General features: G+C 35.7%; 1 protein-coding gene across 2 annotated transcripts in view; it reads right to left on the minus strand.

Moving 5' to 3' along the window:
- Nucleotides 1-25,047, minus strand: part of prag1 (PEAK1 related, kinase-activating pseudokinase 1) — a 35,489-nt gene extending 10,442 nt beyond the window's left edge. The window contains exons 1-4 of one of the 2 annotated variants that reach the window (XM_006627051.3): nucleotides 24,776-25,047; nucleotides 12,197-12,615; nucleotides 10,154-11,805; nucleotides 317-471 (exon numbers count right to left, since the gene is read on the minus strand). In XM_006627051.3, the coding sequence (XP_006627114.2) occupies nucleotides 317-471; nucleotides 10,154-11,805; nucleotides 12,197-12,496 (2,107 nt within the window). In that variant the 5' untranslated portion in view covers nucleotides 12,497-12,615; nucleotides 24,776-25,047. Of the gene's footprint in view, nucleotides 1-316; nucleotides 472-10,153; nucleotides 11,806-12,196; nucleotides 12,616-23,428; nucleotides 24,715-24,775 lie in introns of those variants that run through there. The other variant, XM_015338518.2, reaches the window with a different exon arrangement.
- Nucleotides 25,048-26,152: the final 1,105 nt, after the last annotated feature.

Genomic DNA, 26,152 nt, shown 5'->3' on the forward strand with positions numbered 1-26,152 from the left:
CGGGGTACAATTAATCCCAATTAACCTATACTTTTTGTCTCTGAACTGTTAGAGGAAACCAGAGCAACAAACAAAAAATCCAGAAAGTTATGAAGAGAAAATGCAAACTCCATACAGAAGGTACCTTAGACCAGTGTTCTCTTTCTTCTTTTTTTTTCAGCATGGAATAAACCTATAACTTGTCCCTTTGCAGCCTACGCATGCTGACACAGCTACCCACCTGAACTTAGACCAGAATTATACCCAGGATAAAAGCTGTGAAGTAGTATTCCTGTCACCATGTTGTATGTTCCACAGAGCAAAAGTTGACACTCACCAACATCACCGAATATCCTGGAGTCTGATAAGCTGTCGGAGGAGGCTGTGGCAAAGCTGCTGCCGAGACCCTTCAGGGACTGGGTAAGGCTCTCCACTGAACCATGACTGGCTTTCTCCAAGTCAGAACTGCTCTGGCTCATTTTACTAGACACTCTGCAGAAAAGGCAAAGGCATAGGTCAGTAACCATGAAATCGAGAACACATTATGCTGATTTTTATTGGTTACCATCCAAACTCCAGCATCTCCAAGTGCCAAACAACTCCTATGCTACTTAGATTCAGTTGCAATTCAGTTAGAAATTCTGCTAACTTAACTCTTAATTTATTATATACTTTCCAACCCTCTGTTCTACATTGCACACTGGCTGCTAAAAAACTCTCACAAGTCACACTTGATAGAACACTTAAAAGTAAAAACTTAAGTAAAACTTTAAGTAAAACTTAAAAGTCTCTACAAGAGAATGTATGCACCAAAAGCACATTTTACAGGTGTTGCTCCTTCATATTGTACTACTTATATTCAGTTAGTAAAACATACATTAACTACATCTCTACAAAGTTAGTTATGTGCCCTGTACCAGTCCAATACTAGTTGTTTTTTAAACAAAACCAGTCAGAATTTTTATCTATGTGCAAGCAAACTGTACATTTACAGGCCTGATTTAACTTGTCAAAGTTGGCTCTCAGAACTCCATGAACTTTATGCGTCAAGTTGTATGCACCACAGACTTGTCAGAGCAAGTGGCACTAGCTGCCTGCGAGCTCTTTTTCATAGAACTGTCACAAATGTTTCTCAACTTCCTATTTCCTTCTTTGATCTCTGAACTATGAAGACTGTAGTCCTGCAGCCACATTTATTATAATAAGCACTGATGTGACTCTCCCAGCCCCACAAACAAATCACTTCTCCTGTGAAAAAAAAGCAAGCGTTTCACTTAAAGATTTGCTTAGCTTGCCGACTTGTTTAGTTTGGGAGAAATGGATGTGTTAGTTCAGAGACAAAAATATCTTTAAAATCCAGTAGATTTATCTTCCAATTAAAATAATAAGAAATTATGAGATCACAACAAAACATCAACATAACTGGCAATGTTCTTGAACATTAAAATAAACGGAAAGTCAAAGTTTCTCTGTCACAGACCATAGGAACATAACTTCTGCCAAAATGAGGAGGCTGTTCAGCCCATCTAATTCCTTAAAGGTCAAAACAAAACAACAAAGCAGAGAGAATGCAAAGACTGGACCTAAGGACATTCATTCTAAGTAAATGAACAGGTTAGATGAACTAATTTTATCCATTAAAAAGGCCTAAACTATTTCAATTACATGACCTTACAAAAGGATTAAGTTCCCATACATTTTCTAGATTTGTATTATAATGCCTTTTTTATTTTGTTATGCAATTCTCTCTTTTGGGATGAGTGGCTCTTGTAGTCAAACACTTTTTTTATCTTTGAATATATAAAACATTCTTTCCTATATCTACACATATGCACTATTCTCTAAATATGGAGTTTTATGATATTTCAGTTTAAAGAGGATACAGTCCTTGGACATTTGTTCCTGTATGGGGTTCTAGTTCTGTGGTTCTGTGGTTTCAATCTTTTTGGAACAAGTACCACCCCTGATCAAACCAAATCATCCAAGTACCACCTACAAGTCTTCTTTTCATAGGAACCCCAGAAATTCTCAATGACCAAATTAACCTAGAACAGTTCTTAAATATTTTTCTGTTATCTATCATGCGTTCCTGTGCTAACAAGATTGCCAGCGTTTGTAGCACACATTTCTATGCATTCCTGTGCATACAACATTGGCATTGTCCAAAATCAAGCACATTCTCCTACCTCCCTATTTGCTGGAGATAACTTTTTTAAATACAATTGGTCACTTGGGTTCGTAGCACGCATTCCTATACAATGGTATAAAATTACACAGTAGCTCTGATGTTCACTCAAGTATTAGCGTGCTGTATCATAGTACGTAGGCTGCATATTCGACACATATTAAAATAGAAAATATGAAAACCCATCCTGATTTTTCAGTGCACACAACAAAGTTCCAGGATCATATGGCGTACCAGCTGGCGTACTAGTGGTACATAAAGCAGACATAAAGCAGCCTTATTACATTGTAAAGAAGCAAACTTGCAAATACATCTCTTTTAATGTAATAGAAATATTGCTGCACACTTTGAGACGGTTTAGCCTCCACATACCAATTACTTGTTGACTCTGCTCGCATATTACATTGGAAGACTTCTGCCATGAAATGTCTGCTGACGACATTACATTAGTCATTACAGTGACAAGTGAGCAGGAAGGGCTGCTTCACTTCGCATTTCTCAGGACAAAGTAAGCAAAAAAAATGTACTTCATTTACTCCCAGCATTAAAATTCCTACAGAAATAATTTGAACCAGCCAAACACCACAGATTACACAGTTAGTGGAGGTTCAGGGCTGACTACAGGAGAGACTCCTGTCCATCACTGACACCCTCATCCAAAGCTTCCTGCCAAAATCCAGAGACATACTGGTAGGTTAACTGACTTCTGGGAAAAAGTCTGTGTCTGTGTGCCCTGCAACTGACTGACATCCAGTACGGGGTGTATCTCGCCTTGTACTCACAGCTTGCCAGGACAGATTCCTATCTCCTACGGTCCTGTATTGAATGAAGTGGTTAGAAAATAGATGGATGAATGGATTTTCATCCATTGGTTATTTATCTGATTGATCGATAAATTAAGGCTTCCAAAACTAAACCAGAATGTAACCTGAAATACAGTATGAGACTGAGTACAAAAATAATGTTCAAGTTCTATCATGCATAAGTAATTCTGTCATAAACAAATGGTCTGGTGGTGTGCAACTCTTTCGTTATGCTTTTTCAGAGTATTCAGTTAAAAACATATACCCTTTTCAAAATGTATTTATTAAAGCTAAAAGCTTGAAGAATCATATAGAAGACTGAAACCCTCTCTCTAACCAATTAGAAAAGAGAAAGGTTGCCAGCCTCACTGAGAGAAACCTATCAGTTGGAAGGTGGAATAAAGCATAGGAAACACAAACCCAATAATAATTTTGTACTTTTGTTTTCTTTTAAATGGTTAATCATGATTAAATATTAGTTCCTCTTAAAAAATTAGTTTTTCAAGCAACAGTTGCTCTATATAGTATATATTAACAGGTTATGCTAAACTAAGCCTTTCTTCTGCCAAGAAAATACTATTGGCCTTTAATATTTTAATAAATCTTGTCTAGTGATTTGTCTTGTGTAAATTCAGATGGAGCTTATTTTTAAAGCCATTTCAGCATTTGCAAGCAAAGAAGCTGGCTCAAAAAAGATAATTGAATGGATTTTGGTAGTTGTGTACTTGATATGGACTTGCATTTCTAATGCATCTTTAAATAGAAGATATTGTCATCAATCAAATCAATATAGAAACCTTACATATTTTGTTTTGTAACCACAAAAGAGTTTGCTGGTTACAAATGTAGTGGTAAGATGTCATTCTTACCTCAGAGATGGGTTGTACAGAGCCTTCACAAACACAATCAAAGGCTGATACTACAAATCTGACAAAGTTGTGTAGCAGTTGCAGATCATCATTTGTCAAAGTAGGTCACTTTTAAAATCTGAGAACACTCTGAGAACAGTCTCAAGCTAACTTCTTGAGTCTCTTACTTTTTTTGGTGCGACACATCTAGCTGCATGTTCAAAACCAAAGCACAAAGCCAATTTCTGATGCTGTAGGAACATGCTTTTATATTTATCATGTCAAATTCTAAATAAATAATTTAGGACACCTGGAAATCCACTTGTGTTACATCTATAATTAAAAAAAAAACATTGTAATAGATTATAAGTGCCCTTTGAATTTTGTTTCCATTCTTTTCTAAAAAAAATCATAAACTTTTATACTCCCCCTAAAAGAGTGAAAGCTTTAAGCAACTGTGTAAGGGCAAAATTATTTTACCTTGAGAAGTTTCCATGATTTAAGAACTTGCTAAATAATCTTACAAATGATATTTTGTGTATCAAGCTAAGGTTTATTTAAAAAAATGAGTGCTTTATATTTTAAACAATTTACCAAAGAGTAATATCTAACAATCTTCTGGCACCCTCTTAGAATCTACATATACATTTTATATCGTACTATTTATTATTTATTTACAATTTGCTTTCTGCACTTGATTGTTTGCATTTTGCATGGCCTATGGTTCTTCACCTTGTGTCACAACTATGGTGAGAGATGTGTTGTCAAAAACTAGGAATTTATCTGTAGTGATAAATCCAGTTGTGAACATTTTGTTTAAGTGAGACATTCTGTGGCATTGACTATTTCTACTAAAAAGCTGGCACAACCACCTATTCAATAGCTTGAAATTGCTGTTTGCAAATTGTTTTGGAATATCAATTTTTTCAGCATAATATACCAATCTATGGTAGCTAGGAATTGACATCAGACATGATATTGATGATTTATATAATTTTGTTAATCAAAAACATATTAATGAAGATTAGATACGTGCAATCTTTAATTTCTTGGCAATTCCCGTCATTTTACGATTTTCATTTGCCTGTTGAGAAATTTCTTTAATTGAAAAGACTGTTTTCATTTAAATATGTTCACAATAAACCTGATTATCAGGCCACAATTTAAATACTGTACATCTCCCTCAGTAAGGTTTGCATTAGCATTTCACCTAAACGAGATTCAGATTAAAGATGCTTCCACAATAAATGACATCCAGTCATGTGCATCTCAAACATGTTGCCCAACTCAGTGAATAATTACACGGACATGGTAAGGAATGATCACACCCACATTGCTCTTGGGTACTGACAATATATTTCTGCAGAGTTAAAAAGTATAGTTAAAAACAATACTCACTTACATCAGCTACCTTCAAAACATTATATTCTAGTTTCTCATTTCTTCACATTTAAAATGCAGTTTCTGTTTTTGTAAGTACAATGCAATGATACATAAGACAGAAAACTTGTAAAGAATAGAAATACAAATTCTTCCAAATCAGCTTTACAAAACATGCAATGATTTTCCTAAAATAATTCCAAAAGCATCCGATATGGAATATTTATAATTGAGGTGAACAGGTTTGTCCTTTGCACAGAGAAACAACAATAAAGTATTTATTTGGAGAGAAAACAAAAACACTATAATCAAAACTTTAAGAGTAACGACTTGCCACTAGTTTGTAACATTATTCCTATTATTTTGGACGTTTAGATATATATAGATAAAACAACCAGGCAGGAATATAACACTGTAGTGATGCAGAAATATATTTTAGTACAGTCAGGTCGCACTTCAGAGCAGATCATACAGTTCACTGTATAGTACTACACTAAATAGTACTTTTTTTTTTCTTTGTACACAAAGGCTTTATTATATACATCATACACAATGGAAAAGCTTTCAGCTAAGATACTATGTTTACTTTTAGAACCAAGAATACAGTAAAACAATACTTCTTGAACAACATTTACTAATACAGTAGTAAAATATTTAAGGGCTCACGCCATAATAAAGCCACCAAATTGGAACATATTCTGCAGTATCTGACATCAGCTATTAAATTGAAAAAAATTCTGTAGTATCTACATAATCCAAATTTACGTTGTTTTTTTTCCTGTTAAAGCTCTAGGTATGTATTTTGGCTAGAAAATTGCATTGCTGAGAGTTACTTATCACTGGGTTGACAAGGAGGCATCAGATAAAAGCAATTATCAACATCAACTATAGCAATTCTCCACATTTTCTCTTCAGTAGAAATTTGTTGTGTAAATGTGATTTTTTTATTTCTAATTATGTTGTTGTTCACTATTCTTTTACTTAGCATATCAATAAAGTAAGGAATAATAAGCTTATACACACACACACACACCACTTTTCTCAGACCACACCATGTACTTGCCAAGACCTGTTCTGAAGAAATATGCAGTTGTGCTGAACATGTCTGTTAAATGTGTCTGTACATACATGCAATGTCACAGGACAAGGGCAGACATGTTTCATTACTAATTTAAAATAAAATAAGAAAACTATATATCTTCCAGTAAAATGATCATCATTCCAGATGTGTTGTGTGGGTGACTGTTGATAACAAGTTGAAAACCTGCAAAAGCAATTAGATTGACATGTCAAAGCTGTGTGAAATTGATACCTCAAAAGCAATTTGCTATGTGCTGCTCTTTAACAGTGCCAGGATAATTTGAATTCCATTAATCATTAATTAAAAAAATAGTATAGCCAACAATTTTTGTTACACCCACCCAATTTGGGATAGACAGTTGTGTGTTTTTCATCTCTTGGCTCACAAGACAAGTGCTCAAGTGCCCTCACACAGTGAAGAATGAGTATATTTAGGTAAACTCCGCTGACCTGCCCACCTTTGAAGTAATCTTTTATCACATTGCTGTGCAGGATGTTCAGCACTGACAGAGCCTTTGCCTAAACCTGTAACTAATCCCACCCTACCACTGATGGCAGCCCCCTGCTTAGAGAATCCAGGTCGGCTAGCAACATAACTGCTTGACCCTTTGAACCAAGAGCTCAACCTAAACTCAGCTGAGCCTATGCCGATAGAGCCTCTCAGGAGGCCTGTTGTTTTTCTTCATTAATCTGAGTATAAGCTTTTCCCCTAACTGCTTAGAATACCAGTCGTTTTCCAAGACTCTGTAGTACAGATGGACTGTGCAAAGATACCTTTAGTGTCAGACCTTTAGTGTTAGAAATTAGAATTCAAACAGGCTCCCTCATACAGTATACTATCAGTCAAGACTACCTATATCACTCGATCTTAATCCATGTGATTTTTATCATAGAGGCACCTTTACCTGTAGTATTGCAGCCTAACCCATGAACATGTGAGGATTTTAAGGAAACAATTAATATAATTAAAAATGCCTGTTTGATTTCACCAGATGCTTTATAGTGTAGAATTTTTATGTCAGCAGAATGTATGTAAACACATAAGGAGATAAACTGAACAGGTTTTTAAACTAATATTGTATGTATTTCCAAAATTTAAGGATCATTTCCATACTTCAATAACTTAAATATGACAGAAAACCAGAAACATAACCCGGTGCAGCGGTACAGTGCACTTAAGTGTTCCATTCAAGTACGTCTCTGTCTGTATGAAAGACGTCTCCGAGATGGCACTGAGTGTGGCTGAGTGGAATATAAAAATAATGGTAGCATGGTGTTTAGCATTACAGCCTCATAGCTCTTGGATCCTGGGTTCGTTTCAATTGTGATCTTAGGCACTAACAGTATGGAGTTTGCATATTCTCCCTAAAGCTGCATGGAATTTCACAGGATCCTTTTAAATTTGCTATCCAAATTATTTTGCATCTCTAAATTGCCCACCATATGCTTTTGAGTGACTGTGTGTGTGATGAACTGGTGATATATCTAGAGTTTAGTTTTGCCTTGCACCCTATGCCTGCCAAGTAAGGCCTCTTATTGCTCATCAATACCCTCTGTGGATAAACCAGTTTAAAAAAAGCGATATATAGGACCATATATTGGATGAGTAAAAACATCAGTACAAGTAAATCTCTAGTCTTCATCTAAAAAAACAAAGGCCTCCTGACATTTCGAGTTATTTATACAATAACTGAAATGCATCTTGCTTCACTATACAACTTCTTCATCAATTATTATACCATGCTTCACTATAGAATGTATCATACTATACCATACTAAACCTTCATACGGTACACTGGGCAGCAAATGCATACACAATAACACAATTAAAGCAACAAGTAATCACATAAAATTAAACATTTGACTATATATACAATTCAAAGTCAACTTCTGCAATTTACAAATAAAGCTATGACTTGTAATACTTTAAATACAGGACAATCATGTTGTCATTCACATGCACTTTAAGCACCTTGAGGTTACAATGATATTTCAAAATAAACTTTAATTCCTGTGAAAACCTGTACTGCACATACAGTAGAGTAAGTAAAAAAGAAAAACCTTGAGTATTTTTCCTCTGATCTCTGCATGACAACAAAAAGATCCTGAGAAAATACCATGTAGTGTACTATCTAACCAATATTTCCTTTGTTCATTTCTAAAGAGAACCCTCTTTATGGTCAAGGACAGCACTCCATTGTGCACAGACACAAACAAACAATGTTAGGTTTGTCAAAACATCACACGTTTATCACAAAACTCTCAGCTGCCATTAGTTATTCAATCTTTTCTTTCTTCTCTTTAAAAAAAGAAAAAAATACATCATGCTCTGAGGCACATTCCAGACTATCTTCTGTGAAAAGACTTTAGATCTCAACAGAGCTGAAATAGAGAAAGGTAAATGATAGCAAGTAGGATAAAGAAAACAGATAACTTTCAGATTGTTATAGAAAATTTAAAACAATACAAACCAATTCACATACTGCCTCTTTCACCCCTTTCTGATTCTCTCCTAAATTAAAAAAATATATAACTATATCACTGTATTTACTAATATACTAACTGTTTTGCATTTTGTTAGTTCATCCCTAAATGATAATTACAAATAATTAAAGTCTTGGTTAACAAATACTGTATATCAGGCACACATGCCTGGATCCACATTCCAAATAGTGAATTTAAGCACTTCTGTTTCAGTCTAGTCACGTTTTCACATGAGAAGAATGATTTTAAGAAAGACTGAGGTGTTGGAAACTAAATATTTTGAAATCATCATCACTTTTTAAACACTAGTTTAAAAATGCTAATAAACTCCAGAAATGATTTTATCTTTGATCAATTTACTTACTATTTTTTCTTTATATATACTTTATATTTTTACCCAGTATAAAAACATAAAATTCAATTGTTATAAAAAAGTCACAAAATCAATGTGGTCAATTTTGAACCTGAATCTATTATACCAATATCATTAGGAAGAAGATTAAGAACCTTAAAACAAAAATTGCTATTACTTTTGGTAGAAATATCATCAACTGAATACCTAATCAAAACATTTTTATTTTATTCTTCAATAAAAACTAATGCAATGCCACAAGAAAAATGATATAGTAATTGGTACAAAAATACTAAAAAAACAATAGAGGAGATTGTGCACTCCAATTTGTATTATACAATATATCTTGAATACATTTACTGTGTTTTTGATTAATACTTCTTAATTCCATATTCAAAACACTGACTTCTAAAATTCACTAAAGGGGGAAACATATCTTGGACCTCACACTGACCCTCCAAAAGCTCATGTCTGAAGGTCCAACGCTGCTTCTCTATGTGCAGTTCAAGTTCAACCTTTTCTGTGGTGATGTAGTTATAAAGCTGACATTGCAAGAAAGCATAAATCTGGCAATGCTGTCCGATGTACTAGAAAGGAACCCTTTACTCTCAGTGTTAGGCTATAAACACTAGGATTAGAGTTACTGTACAATCATTAGTTACTAATACTCTATCATTAGAAACCAACTTCTTCTGGGCGACCAGGAGTCACAATAACCCAGAGCTCATACTGGAACAATGTGCTATCATTCAGAAGGCAAAACCAAGTAACAGAAAGTGGGTTAAAATAAACAGAAAACACGAATTACTCTTGTTTTTTACTTATCAATTAACCATTTTGTATTTATTTGTCTGAAAAGGCATTTATTTGTAAATAGGATTTAATGACACTAGAGTTAAAAGTAACAGATTGAAACACGATACAGTAATAAACACATAAAATACTGAACAACACTATACCAGAATATGCTTTATAACATTGTATTTATTTCAGTACAAAATCCGCATTAATAAAAGTAATAAACTAGAAATTCATAGCATACCTGTGGTGTTTTTTCGGCGGTGGGGGAGGTGGTATCTGTTCATTAGCCTTGTTCTTTTCTGCTGGGAAGTCTGAAGTGAAAGATGCTGTCTTAGCTAACATGTTCTTGTTATGTTTGTCCTTTTCTGATGCTCTGCCTGGGTGGTAATGACTGGCACCATTGTGAGCTCTGCCTGGCTGATTATATTCCTTGCTGTGTGCAGCAGGGCTCCCAGGCTTTGAATCACTCGGCTCCGAGACAGCGGCACCATTGATGAGACCGTGTGTCCTGCACTGATGCATCGTCTCCTCTCCCCCCTCCTCCTCCTCTTCTATTCTGCCTTCCCAGTTCCAGGCTGTGTTAAAGAACTTGTGTCTCTTTTCTGTGGCTGACATTGAGGTTCCCAAATTGTGTGTGTCCTCTGTGGACCTGCTCTGGACCTGTAAATAGGAGCAGGAACTCTGCGTCTCAGCTTGAAAAGAGGCCTCCTTATCTGATATTGGAGTGGAAGAAAATGATTTTGGAGATTGACTGCCTCTCTTAGGAGGAATTGGTGGACTGGGTTGTAGTCTGGGCTGCAGTAAGGCTGAAGCTGTATCGGAACTGTCCGAGGGCCACTTGAATGAAGGGCTGTTAGGATCTTTTGTGGAAGTGGGGCTAAAGTGTGGCCACTGTGTGCTCACAGCTGAGTCAGGACTGCTTAGGTAAAATGTTCGGTTGTCTTCCTCAGTGTGAGCTGCCATGACAGTAATCTTAGCTCTCTGGCAGTCTTTGTCACCTGTGAGGTCTACCTCTATATCTGACCTTTTTTGGAGAGGGTTCTCATTTTGGGACCTTTTTTTCTTTTTGGTGCTCTCAGCATAAATGGGTTCACTATTCAACTGAATAGGTTGGCTCTTTGTTGGTGGACTGGGAGAAGAGATCAGGTTCTGAGGCCTCTCCTTGACTTGTGCATCAAGAGAGGGAAACGATTCACACCCTGCCTGTCTACATTGGTCCAGCCCCTCAGAACAGATGAGACAGTCTGTGCTGCTCCGATAAGAACAGGAGTCTGACAGGCTAGCAGATTCAGACACCATTGAAGAAACCCTGCTGGAGAGCCTCCCATGGCTCCCATAAGAGTTCTGAAGCCCCCTCTCTTGGGGAAAGCCAGAGGAGAAAGAAGTGCTTGATTTCACTGAGTTTCCAGCAGTGGTGGGGTTAGCTGCGAGTATGTTGATTGCAATCTCCAATGTTGGTTGCTGCTCCTGTCCAGAAGAGCCATAGCAGAGGGCTTCCCTGTAACTGTCAGAGCTGTTCAAGGGAAGTGTCCTGTCTTCCTTCTTTGGTAAAGAGCCTCTGGAGTTGCTGTTAGTATAAGTGCTCATGGCTGTTTTTGTGATCTGTGGTCGGTAGCTTTCACAGGGGCTTGTTCCATTCTCCCCAAGAGTCAGAGGTGCTCGTACATCCTCCTGAGTCACAAAGATGCTGCTAATGAAAACTGGCTCCTTTGGAAGACCTGAAGGGGATAATGTGCTGGCAGAACACAGACTTGAATAGCTGCATTTATCTCCAGCTGCATTCTGAAAAACAGCGTCTTTTAAAGTTTTGCTGCTGTGATGATTGTCCATGTAAACTTGTGTGAGGCCCAACATCTTCTTATGACAAAGTTTTTCATTCGGACTCTGACTGTCCTGAAATAAATGAAATCCATAAAATTAATGAGACATATCATTGAGAGTAATACTTTATGTCTAACTACTAAGTAGTTCTTCTGTGTCTTATTTCTTCTGTGGTAATAAATAACTTGTGCCCTTCTGAAATGAGAAAATGCACTGATATTGAAACAAAACTAATTATAAAAACACCAACCACAAATGTAAATTTCCAAAAGAAACATTATTACAGAACATAAATAAGAATGAGATAAAATTCCTTCATGCATAAATGAAAGCAGTTTTTTCTTGGAACAATTGTTTTATAAGAAATTAAGGATCAATCATTAAATGACCTTCAATAATATGGTACTGCCATGACATGTATATGGAGGCTAAAGTGCTTCACACAAAACTTTTAAAAGTTTACCTGTTGGAGGTCAATGTTCATATTCAAATTGGTCCACACATCAGATGTCTCTGAATTCATTCTCGTAGGCTTAACTGCAATTGTGGGCTTAGAATAGGTCAGGGAGGTAATTACACAGTCATCCTCATTCTGTGCTGCATCTATTTTCTTTCGATCCACATAATTTCTTTGTAAGATGATGCCGTTCTGAGCAGTGGTTTCAATAGGCCTTGCCTGTCTGTGGGCACTTCTGGGATAGAAGCAGTTTTTGCAGGAGCCCGGTTTCCACACGTGTTCGGCAAAGTCTCCACACGCAGACATCTTCAGTCTCTTCACTATCACTGCAAAGCCGGCTAATATCCAGAACACAGGGGGTCTTCTGACATGGTGCACCAAATGCAACAAAGTTCCCTGGACTCAGAGCTGTCAGTGTTCTAAACCTGTGAGAAGAAGACATTCATGCATGTTTATAAAGGCATTTCTTCAGATTTCATGCAAAGATATACCAATGATAAGCTTCCAGAATACCTGGAATTGACTGTGTTGTCCTAAAACCATGTTGATAACTAAATTTGATCACTGGTTAATTGTTTCAAGGACCTTTGCAGCAGAATTTTTTAAAGCAATTTCAATCTTAACACAACAACAATGGAGGTCAGGCTGAGGTTTTGATCTGAAACCAGACCAGGAAGTGCAAAAAACATATCTGATGTGTGACTTACTTATACACTAATCTAAATATGGTCAGAAATGCAGATTAGAAATTAATGTGGCAACAAATACACATTTTTGAATTTGTAACTGCAATTCCTTTCTCTATAAACTTATTCTTACATATTCATCTCTAGCTCTCTCAGGTTTTATCTTCATTTTTCACCAACAAAGATCAGTGGTAGATAGCCATAGTCCTTGAGTACCACCTTTGTTTATGGTTTCCATTCAATATCAAACCTTAATTATTTTATTAAAGCGAGTAACTGGATAAGAAGTCAAAATCAGCTGAGTGCTATTTAAAAGCATCCAGCAGTTTCACTGATTTTTCTTCTCATTATCACAAACATAAACACTGAAATTCTTACTCAAAAAATTATTTTCATATAAAGCATTTAACTGACCAAGTGCGCTAACACAGTCAGCATTACGTATTCCAAAGTAAAACCTGATTTGACAGTGAATTTTGGTCACACATACTGTGCACTTTGAAAACATCTTTATACAGCACATGTAGGCCAAATGGAATTGCCCCAAAGCCAACATTAAAAAATAAAAGATTAGAAGTCCTCCTGACCAATGAAACCAGTAACTAAATGATCAAAAGAAAATGCCTGGTTCACTACCATCTGTGTCTTTGTTTCAGTGCTTGGAAATAATTTATAAGGATACACAGTAATCTTTTCTCCTGCCAAATGCAAAACATTTAAATTAAAACCACACAGCTTAGGATCATTGTTAAGCAAGGTTTTTCTTGGAAAAACAATTTAAGAAATAGAAGGTATCATACTAAAAAAATAAAAGTAAATAAAAAGCTGAAGAAATGAATAACAGTTTAGTGACTAATTAAAGGAAAATAAAATGTTTAAAGTACTACATTTTCATAAAAGTTTAGAATTGTCCATGTTTTACAGGTTTTGTGTACAAGCTACAACTTATCTTTGCATATCCTTCTTAAGGAAATCTTCCTCACTGTTCTCTACAGCTTTAACTAAATCCCATTAAACTCAATAAAGACTGCAATAACTTGACAAGACTATATTTACACTTTTAAAGCTATTTATTAATTATTTAGAGTGCTTTTACTTTTTGTATAATATTTTAAATTAACTGATTTCCAGAGTAAAAGTATAGATTTTTTCTTGTTACTACAGGACACTGCTATAGAACAATTCCAGAGCCCATTAGGTTAGTTAGGTAACCCATAATATATAAGGAAATTTGAAAGCTTACAAAATGCTGTAAAATATGGGTGGAGGGCAGAACCCTAGGGTAGAGTGGTGGCACTGTGGCTAAGGTACTGCATTTATGGCTGGAAGGTTGCTGGTTCAAATCCTGTAGCTAGTAGAGGAATCCTACTCTGTTGGGCCCCTGAGCAATGCCCTTAACCCCAACTGCCCCATGGGTGCTGTACAATGGCTGACCCTGTGCTCTGACCCCAAGCTTCTCTCCCTGTCTGTGTGTCTGTCTCATGGAAAGCAAGCTGGGGTATGTGAAAAAGACAAATTCCTAATGCAAGAAATTGTATATGGCTAATAAAGTAATCTTATCTTAAATATTCACAGGAATACACTATTATCAGGAAATGAACATCTTTCTCTACCATTACATTGACATTTTAAAGAAACAGAAGAGACGTAGGTAAAATAATTATTCTAATTAATATTAGTAATCAGCAAGCTACATCAACACATGGGATCACTGTGGAATGTTAAGGCTAGTAGCATGTGGCCACCTTCAGATGCAGTACAAGCTTTACATTTGCAATGCAAGCTTAATGCCAGTTTGCAAATGCTGTTTTGTGGGATACCTACCCATACCCCTCACAAAGCATGTGCCTGGTCACTGGTCTCTGAGCTGTTTACCACATATAATCCTAGCTCTTCCCAGAAATGTTCAAGTCTGTAGAGTGGGACAGTCAAAGCAGAACTGTCACATTCTTATCTTGCAAGACAGCTGTCACTTGAGCAGCATGAAGACATGCACAGTTCTGCTAGAATTTCATGTTAGGATGAGTGCGCAGGAAGGACTGTACTTCATTTTTCTAGAGTAATATTTTTTTATGTCCAGTATATATTTTCCCCATAATTTCACTCAGCCATTCATCATAAGCAAGTAGCTTATTCCACGTAGTCATGTTGGCCATCTGGGGCCATCGTGGAAGGCAGGACTACACCCTACACAAGACACCAGTCCATTGCAGGGTAAAAACAAAAACAAGAACAAGTCAGCAATAAAACTAGTCAGCATATCTTCAGAATGTGGTAGCCAACTGGACCACATGGAGAAAACCTACACAAACACAAGAAAAATGCAGACTCCACAAAGAAAGAACTTCAGTCCAGAACTGAACCCAGAACCTAAGTGCCATGAGACAGCAGTGTTAAGTGCCATGCCACTCACTTCCTCTCCAGTTGTCTAAAGCTGGCTTTTTGCATGATGAACAGACAAAAATGTTGCATTACACACAAAGTTACAATAACATGCTGTTATATATTGTTTGTCATTTTTAAAGTATAAAAATCAGATGTGATTATAATAATCAATTCTTATTTAAATTGATCTACATTTTTCAAAGTAAAAATGAAGTAAAAGTTTTAACAATGCCATAGTTGTAGATCTAATTCAGGAATGTAAAATGTTAACATTCTAAGGATTCTGAAAACTGTTCTTTGGGTATAGTTATATACCAAAATAGATGCTTATCTTTTTTTATTACATAGTTTTCACTATATGAAACAAGGTAGGCTATTATTCTTACTTTGCAAAGCATTACATTGCATTACAATAATTGGTATGCAGACTAAATTCTACACTAACTTTATCTAAAGTGAAAGAGTATGTTACCTGCAGAGAAAGTCTTTTAATCTAAACTTATTTTTCTGGATCTTTAACAAATGTAAATACACAGCTACAAACAATTTCCAGACTTAATAATAACAGCCCCAACTGAAATATAATTATAAGACCAACTGAAAGTGTATATGAAGTGTACAAAGTCAAAAGTCTTAGGTGAGACTTAAGACTATTTCTTATATAATAATTTCTACAATACAATTTCTACAATATCTAAACATCAGGGCATTGATCAAGTAAGACATTATAGGAATATTACCCCTGTTGCCTTCCTATGTTTCAGAGCATTAAATCCTCTGCAGATGTATTCAGAATGTAGTACATGGACAGTAATAGTTCAATATATTAATTAAAAGGTTTTTAAAACTTACTTATCCTTGTATTTATTACCTATTTAATTTAAGTTGTAAAAAAGTATTCAAATCCATGATTTAAAAAAGCTGCCTACTCTTTTGATGGCACTGTTTTATGCCTGTTTTTATGTTGCATACATCAGGAGTCTGCATGAAATCGTATGCACATACATCACAAAAAGAACGTTACCAAAGTACTTGTAAAAAAAACTGCACTACTAAACAGAGAAGAAAGAAAAGTGTAAGAAACGTGAACCTTGGTGCACTAGGATTTGGAAAGTGGTCTCATAAATTTATCGTGTTTGATTCCGGCTTCAAAAACCCTGCACCATCATAGACTTTAAAGAGAAGATTAGGGCTGATAGTCACAATTTGGAACACAGAGAATTTAAAATTGTTCATGTCTACACAAGAGCACAACTTAAAACTGCATGCAACTCTCAAATTAGGTTAAGAGATATTTTAAAAAACAGGATGGAGTCATTTTATACCCATAAATGGTTTATATGGTTGCTATTGTAGTAAAAAAGAAAATAATGTAAACTCCAACAGTAAAATCAGAATTCTTTTTTGTCTTGTTTATTTACAAAAGTGAGAAACTGATATAAAGGTCAATTAGAGTTAATACACAACTGGAAAACTTCATATAATATTTCCCAAATTATGCAAACTTAACTCCTACTTTAAGAAATGGAAGAATTTTGTTATAATTAACTTTGCCCATCATTTCTGGGTGACTGAATTAGTGGTTCTCTCAGGTTCTGTTTTGCCCACTTGCCTTGACTTGAAGGAGAGTATAGAAGCAGTCTTCAGTTTTGTTGATCCACATTCTTAAAGTGATACTATCGTAAACATTATCACAGTGCCTCCAACAATGCCTTGAGTGGAATGACAGGTATGAAGGACATCATGTCACTCAGGGGTGAAAACTGTACATCTGCAACACTGGACAAAGGATTTTAAAACCTTTACAGCTCTTTATAGTATTATTTTTTTATCTCATTACCAGGAAGGTTTTTACAGATCCTAAAACACTTTTTTCATTATTTCCTCTGCCTTCTTAAAAGTAATCTAAGGCTGAAAATGGGATATATGCGTTACATTACTTGTTTTCTGATACCTACCTTATAGATATAATTACTATTAAGAGTAGCTCTGATCAAAAGCTATCAGTTATCTGTAAAAAGTGGAGGCTTATTTGCAATATTATAGAATATTATAATATGATTTTCATCTTTTAAATGTTATCTAACATATTAAATTAATAATTTGGTCAAAAAGTATTTGGCTGCAAACAGTTGTTTTTTTCAGGAAGTTACTTAACATTTAAAACTGATATTGTGTGATAGCATCCTTCTGCATAAAACTAAAATAAAATGTAGATAAAAATGAAATGCCTTTTGATTCTTATCATCAAGTAATTAAAAAAATGTTATTTTTTAATTTTTAAAAAGGGTTTAATAGGATTTTTTTAATGCAGGTTTACCTGTATAGAGTTGAGTATTTCTATCTTTCCAACCTTACCAACAAGTGTAGTCAAGTGTCAATGTTTTTACTTCAGAGTATTTAACTTATTTGTATGCTCAAAATAGGGGAAAGCAAAACTACAAATAAGGGACTAAATATAGGCTATTAAGCAGATGAAAGCAAGCTCTACAATCTAGCGCCTCATCATTAAAAAAAACTTCAAAGATCAAAGACAGGGTAGGCAAGTCTCAGAAAGGAAACTACGCAAATTATTTTAAAAAAGAGCATTCTGAGTTTCACAAGGTAGTTTCGTAATGAATTATTTACTCCAGAACATTTGCCCTTTCTGGTAACTAACATCAAAATGGAATCGGAATCGAAAAATTATTTTCTAATTAATGCTATACACGAGACTTCCATTTACATTCAATTTACAAAGAACGTGCACTTCTGGCACTCCCACAAGAAAGCTCCAAATTCCCAGAATAAAACTGTACTTACCCCAAAACTTACAAGAGTGTAGATCAATATTAAATTATGGAACATGCTTATGTGTACATGGGTGTAAAAGAGTAAAAATAATAGTCTACAGTAAGAGCAGCTGAAATGTTGTATGAAGAGTACTGTGATGCTGTAAAGTTAATGAGCAATGTAAGGAAATAAAATTAAGGTGTGTGAAGAAGACTCCACAGCTGAAAAATTGTGTTTCTTTTCTTCTGTTTTCAGCATGGAATAAATGCAGCCTATGCATGTTGACACAGCTACCTACCTGAACTACTTTAATCTGTCTATTACTGTTATTTTGCATTAATGTACACTTTAATCATATTAAAATAATATTTAATATTGCTTTCCCTCCTTAATATTGTCACACACTCTCCCACTCAACTAATCAATTGATCTGATCAATTGTTAATTTTGCGACCTATTAGGCCAAGAGATAAGTACTACTGATTTCATCCACTACGTCAGCAGTGGAAACAGGTTTATCCAAGGTCTTACTCAGTCTTAATATAATACCTATATTATATTATACCTTAACTGCTACCTATACGACACAGGACTAGCCTCTAATACACAATTGCCACATCTGTATAGGTGGATTGCTTTTTAAATAAATTAAATGTTAAATCGTAATCATTAAATGTTAATTATAATGTAATTACCACTGGCCAAACCATTTTTACTTCACACCCATATCATCTCAAACTATTTACCTGCAACTCAATATACATTGTTTGATCAGGTAGAGACCCTAGAATATAATTTTGTATGCTTAGGAGCAAAGTACTTTATCAATAGTACTTTAAAATGTACTTCATCAATAGTCTTTTTTATCTTGTTGCTAGCATTTACAATAGACTTGAGCTACTCTTGTTTAATATACTCTTGTTTTCCTCTTGCATTCAGCATTGTGGCCTTGCTGATAAAAGGTTTGTTTTAAATGCGTAGTTAAAAATACAATCCCAACTGATGATTGCCAAAAAACGTTAAAGTACTAATTTAGACGCATACCAGTGAACATAGAAGATTATGCAAATGTAAGCATAAAGCACCTCATCCACACCAATATAAACCTTTGGGAACCTTTTGAGTTGCATTATCAGGCAGGGACCTACACAGAATCGCTATAGGGTTTAGGTCTGATCTTTGACTAGGGCTAGGCCATTCCAAAACTTTAATTTTGCTTCTTTTCAGCCATTCTTATGTGGACTTGCTTTTGTGTTTCGGATCATTGTCTTGCTGCAACTATGCTTAAGCTTCAGCTCATGGACGGATGACTGTATGATGTTCTTACTGTGGAATGCTGTGTTTGCTTTACGCCACACAAAATGGGACCCATGTCGTCCAAAAAGTTCCACTTTTAACTCATCTGTCCATAGCACATTCTCCCAAAAGGCTTGGGGATCATGCAGATGCTTCTTGGCAAATGAGAGATGAGCATTTATGTTCTTCTTGGTTAGCAGTGGTTTCCGCCTTGCTACTCTCCCATGAAGCTCATTTTTGCCGTTTTCTGATTGTGGAGTCATGAACACTGACCTTAGCTGAGGCAAGAAAAGCCTGCAGTTCTTTGGATGTTTTTTTAGGATCCTCTGTGACTTCCTGGATGATTATACGCTGAGAAATTTTGGCAAGCCTGCCACTCCTGAGAAAATTCACTACTGTTCAAAGTGTTCTCCATTTGGAGACTATGGCTCTCTGTGGTTCAGTGGAGACCCAGAACCTTAGAAATGGCTTTGTAACCCTTTCCAGACTGATAGAGATCAACAACTTTTTTTCTGATCTCTTCAGGAATATCCTTTGATCGTGACATAATGTGCTTTTTGAATCTTTGTGCTGGCAACTTGACTCTGATAGTAAGGGTCAAAATACAGTAAGTGAGGTTTATATTGAGCAGGGCTGGCTGTAATCAGGCCTTGTTGTGTTCAATCAGCTGACTCTAATTATCCCTTTAATTGGGTTGATTTAACTAATTACTTTTTCACGCAGTGCCAGTTGGTTTTGTTCATTAAATAAATGAAATAAGTATAAAAATGTGTTATTTTTTCACTCAAGTTCCCTTCATCTGATATCAGATTTTGGTTGAAGAGCTAGAAAACATTCAGTGTCAAACATTTGCAATAATAGAGGAAATCAGTTCTTCAACCCATTCATGGCACAGGTCTCCAACTTTGTCATTTAGTCATTTACAGCATTCCAATACAAAATAAAGATCTGCTTTGTATTCAGTCTGTTTATTCCTATCTATTCCAACACTGATCTTCTGCCTTGCCACCTGCTGAGTGAATGTTGCAGTCATAAACAGCACTTGCAAGACATACATTCCCCTTGCAATGCTAATGACTAAACTGTTTGCTCTGGGTTGGTCTAACAAACTGCAAAGGTAAACTGACAATAAAAGCCTTTGCAATAGTACTGTGACTGTATGGTTCTAAGAAGGGCTACATATACACATTTTATGACAAAAAAGAACACTCAGCAAGACAGTTTGTCTATGAACTTCCCTATTATTTATAAATACAGATATGTGAGTGTTGTTTTCATGGAGGTATAAGAGAAAGCCCACAACAGGAGACACCTTCTTTGTTATCACTGCAGCACCAACTGCTTCATGTTGAGCTCCTCAGAAAATCTTCCCTGTTTAAGCCCCTTGAAAGTCCAGCTAGTAAAAAAGTTCAAAATTCTGGCTCGCAAAGCTTCTGGCTCACAAAGTCATGTCAAAAATCATGACTCAAGGTGGACACTGCCCAAAATTTGTATCCCAAAGTGCCAAATGTAAAATCTTAGCTACACAGGATGCATACTCTACACTTGCACACTTTACTTAGCTTGAGTGAAAACTGAACTACGTTTTTTCAACACATAAATATTTTTTATTTAAATTTGTTTAATTGTTGTCATTGTTTGTAACTGAATCATTATTAATTTTTACATACTACCCTTGAGAAATGTATAAAATGTATGTATAAAAATGTATAACATTTTATGTATGTATAAAACAAAATATTCTCTTATTATTTTACATAAGATATGCATATTCAACATTCAAAACAGTGCAGTGAGACCTGTCGGGAGTCCAGCTGCCTGTAAAGTGTTGTATAACAGTCTTTGAGACATTTTGTTCAAAGAAAGCATTCCTACGCTTAATGAGAACTTCTTATTTTTTACACAAAAGCAAAAATTCAGGCCAAGTAACCTAAAATGGTACTAGTAAAGTAAGATCATGTGCTTAGATTCTCTAGACTTTGAGATAAAGTTAAACAGTAGTCATTCTAAGATATGTAACAATTTCAAATCTAAATAAAAATTAACTTTCCATTTACTGTGATGCATAAAATAACAATTTTTACTATTTCAATAGGGAGTTGAAATACTGTACATAACACTTTAAGAAGTATTTTAAATTGTATCCTTAGGGGAAGTATATATATATGACAGGACCGCCAAAGTAAATGTGATACATAGTAGAATTAATTCATACTATGTATACTTCAATTTATACTTCACACCTGAAGAAGGCTTCACGGCCTAAACCTTGTGTTTTCTTTCTTCTCTTTTCAGCATGGAATAAAGCTATTCATTGTTAATTTATAATATTACATACAACAAATTTATTCATTCTTCTGTTTCAGTACACCAAAACCTGACCAAAATATGACCTACATACATGACATACAAAAGCATCTTAAAATGAGCTCTGTATGTCTAAAAACATTCAAAAAAAAATCTTGCAAATAAAGTAAATGACGGTTTTAGTGTTTTTTGCGAAGTTATAACTGAGCACAGAGCTCTTTGAAAATACTGATATATACTGATATATACAATTTTGTAGAAAAAAATATAAAAAGCACACAGCGAAGAAGCAATGGAATTGATTTATCCCAATTAAAGGTATTCGCCTACTGGCACAACAGATCCACAGATGATGCAATCTCCATTGCCATACACACGGCCCTATCCCATTTGGATAAAAAGAACACATACGCAAGACTTCAGCTCAGCTTTTAACACCATCATTCCAGAGAAACTAGTCAACAACTCGGTGCACTGGGTCTTGACACCACCCTGTGCAACTGGATTCGGGACTTTCTGACAGGCAGCAACCAGGCTGTCAGGCTTGGAAACCACACCCCCGGCACACTGACTCTGAACACTGGGGTTCCCCAGGGGTCTATTGCTTTACTCCCTGTCAAGATGTTAACTCCCCATAATTTTCTATCCTTTATTTCATTCTGTTGATGTATGATTTTGCACAACTGATGTTGTTTTTCACATTACCAGTTTCCTGTTGTTGTTTGGCACATTGCCTGTTGTCTCTGTCTTTCTTACTGTCTGAGAGCTAGCTAAATGGCATTTTGTTATACCATATACCTATGTATGATTATAATGACAATAAACTTCAACTTGAACTTGTATAGGTTTTGCTACTAATGGCTTAATGGCATGATAATAATAAGGTACAAAGAGCGAATATACAATATACAAATTAGTACTTTCATAAATTCTGCTGTACTGTGCTTTTCTGTGGAAATTTTATACTTGGAAAAGCAAATTTTAGGCAAAATAGATCTGCAAAGCAACAGGGTTTACGACAGAGGTCACCCGAAAAAGGCTCTATGGCCGAAACGTAATGTTTCTTTCTTCTCTTTTCAGCATGGAATAAACCTGTACTTGTTCCTTTGCAGCCTACGCATGCTGACGCAGCTACCCATTTGAACTACTTCGACCCAAGTTTTACCTATTTTATTATATGAAGGACAATTAAATATCTTATACATTTATACCAAATCAAGTGGAGATCACAATGAAAGATCATATCAATAACAGCAAAGACTGAGTGCAACCGACAAGAGCGAAACCCCTGATAAATCACGTGCAACAAAATTTCATAAAGGTGCGATCCGAAGCACAGTGACATACTCACTACGCTTAACAGACTTGACCGAAACCCTCTGTTGGGGAGGATAGGATAGTTCTAGTCACACGCTATGCAATGTTAGTTGAAACAGAAAGTCAAGATTGGGGGCACCTGACGATAAACCTAAAACCGATTCTACTGTCGATTCTCTCAGCTAATTGTTATTTTAAATCAAGAAGAAGTTTAAAATCGACGATGGACGTAGCTACAGAAAGGTTTGTAGCCTTTTAACTCGAGCAGTGGTAGAAGTCTCAATACGTACGACAGAAATTAAACGGATATTGTCTTATCTTAGACCCGCCACTAACGCCTCATAGCAGACTTTCCTCTCCGTTACTGAACTGCGGTCAACAACAAATTCCAGAAGCCGGTGGCTGAACGACAAAGGAGAAAGCAACCTAGATGCTACACCAAACATTGCTCATGACTTGAACAACATTTACTTACCGTTAAAATGGGTTCACTCTCAGCCTCCAATTAGTCCCTGCAGGTAATGTCTTGCAGTAACTTCTGCAGCTACTGATTTTCTTGCACAGGAAGCGGTTCTTTCCCTGCCTGCTGTTAAACTACACAGAAAGGCACTCCCTCTTCTCTGCCAATGTCTCAAACGTGAAGTTTCTCAGACAAGTAATTTGAACTCATTTATTTCTCTCTCATTTAGAACTAAAACGGTTTCTTACTCAAAATGCTTATATCCTATATGTTATATTTCGATTTGTCCATCACCCGTGTTGTCAAAAATGTATGGTGATTTTAGCCTCAGAAAATTTAATTTAGAAAGGTTAAGAAAATGGTACCACACGTTAATTAAAAAAAAACACTATGTATTCTAATCTAGTGAAAACGGTGCTAAACTCGATTCCAGATTAAGTGTTAGGTACACCAAATGATTGTTTTCAGAATTTTAATTCCCAACTAAGATAAAGGAATGTTTACGTTTTAATTTCTGTAAAATATGTTAATTCTTCATACAATTGCATAGCACATCATAATTATAACAACAACTCCGTTTTCGATTTTAGACTCCAAGTTTCTACAATAGTGTTCGTTTATTTAAATTGAAGGTATTTGGAATAAAGTGGTTTTCCGTATAGTAGAGACTAGGCTAGGAGAATGAATGTCGTTGTATTTGCTAATCCAACGGAAATAACATACCGTGCAAATCTGATTCCAACGCAGTGTCACTTTTTGTATCAGTTTAAAGTTTATCATTAATAAATCTATGTTACTAGCGTATTTCACCCCTGATACTTAGTAAACAATATGTGTTTTGTAAAAGTACCGCTTCATCAAAATACAATTTTTTGTTCATGGTAAAACAAAATAATGACTGTACCGCCACAGACGTTTTTCGAATACATTTTTTCAACGTCACTAAAGGTTATCGATGTTTTGGGGAAAATATCGAAGAAAGCGAGGATAATTTACAGTACTTTCCTCGCGTCTGGATCAATTCTCTTAAGACACGTGCTTGCTTGCCAATATACATGATTCCTCAAAAATTACAAACACGATACTATGTGAAAAGGGCATGGTACGTCTAACTACTAATCTGAACCAGCATTTTACTCATAAACTCCTATAATTATCACAAAGTCGCATTTCTTCTTGTTCGTAATTTATACTGAATTACATATTCACTGTAAATGCTTTTGTATTCAATTAATCATATCCTGCAATCTTTCCTTCATTGTTAGCAAGTCTGAACCGGGGTCCTGTAGTCACCGCGCAGTCCAGTCAGAGTCAGTGAATGAGTCAATTAGGAGAGTTTTAAACGGTCTCATTTCTGTTTACCTGCTGTTTCCCAGATTCGCTTGGCAACAGCCAATGCTTCCTGAACCGAACCTGCGGGCGGTCTGAAGCTTTCTCTTGCTGCTTTAAAATTCCTTGCTTGTAAACCGAGAGGTTATTAGACCTCCATCCAAAAACCGCCATCAGCAGCTTTCTCCACGGTGAATCTTTAAAATTGTACACCTCTTGAGAAGAAGATGACGAGGAGAGGGAGAAATTGAACTGGTATCTACGGGAAAGGGAGGTGGAGCTCCATTTGTGAATTGATATGCCGCGGCTGAGTCAGCCTAAATCTGTACTTGGGAAGCAGGGTGGGGGTTGGGGTCTGGGGTGTGAACGACTAGGGGAAGAACAACTCAATTGTAGGTTGAAAGAGCACAAAAGTTTTGACGATGGAAAAAGGATAAATTGTTGAAAGCTATTTTTTCCCCACCCTTGAACGAATTTCAATAGAATTTTGGACTGTCATACTGACATACCCTAATAATCTGTAAAACTATAAATCAATAGAAAAGGCAGGAAAATGTGAGTCATTCGTATTTACACCCAGGTATATGATTTAAGATGTTTCTGATCATTTGTTCATAAATTGGCACAAGAGATATTTAACCCCATAAACCATCTTTAGTGTGAATTATAACTATGTTTTTCTGAATAGTATTATGTTATATGCATATAGAGTACTAGAAATACACCATCCATATTTGAATATTACAGTGTTATTTAACTAGAAACATAAATTGCACATATGGATAGAATATATCTTCTATGAGTTACTCAAGGTAGCAGTACCATTTGGGGCTAAAAGGCATGCAGTTGCAATGTTTGTGTAATGTCCATACTCATCCTTTGTTGCAGAGCTCACCTGCTGAGTTCTCCTCCTCAAGAATTCACTGTGTCCAGCACAATGGAATCCATTGTGCTGAATAACAATGCATTTCCCTGCCTTTTGTGGGCACTGAATGAAACAATTTCCAGTGTTGCCCTTGTCTTTAGTTAAACAAACCACATCCACCCCACTGTGTTTTACTCACAATCTAATTTAATTGTCACTGGAGTTCTAACACAAACCCATTCATTAGCTTCAGACAGCCAACTTCCAAAGCCATCACCTCATTATTTTAATAAGCATCATGCCTGGCAATTTTCCAGTAAGGGAAACCAAACAGAATGTGTGGTTAAGCTTGAGACACATCAGTCTTCAATCACATCAGTCAAATCAGTCAAGGTAGTTCTTTCAGCTTTTATCTTGTTCATGGAGTTTTTTAGAAAGGTGAAGCATCAGTTAATAGGGTAAGTTAGAAAATGGAAAAATACCAAACTAGTAAATGTAAAATGAATTAAATAATCCATGTACACGTTAAATGTCAAAGGGAAAAA

The sequence above is a fragment of the Lepisosteus oculatus genome, chromosome 3 (genome assembly GCF_040954835.1).
Source record: "Lepisosteus oculatus isolate fLepOcu1 chromosome 3, fLepOcu1.hap2, whole genome shotgun sequence".
Taxonomy (NCBI): domain Eukaryota; kingdom Metazoa; phylum Chordata; class Actinopteri; order Semionotiformes; family Lepisosteidae; genus Lepisosteus; species Lepisosteus oculatus.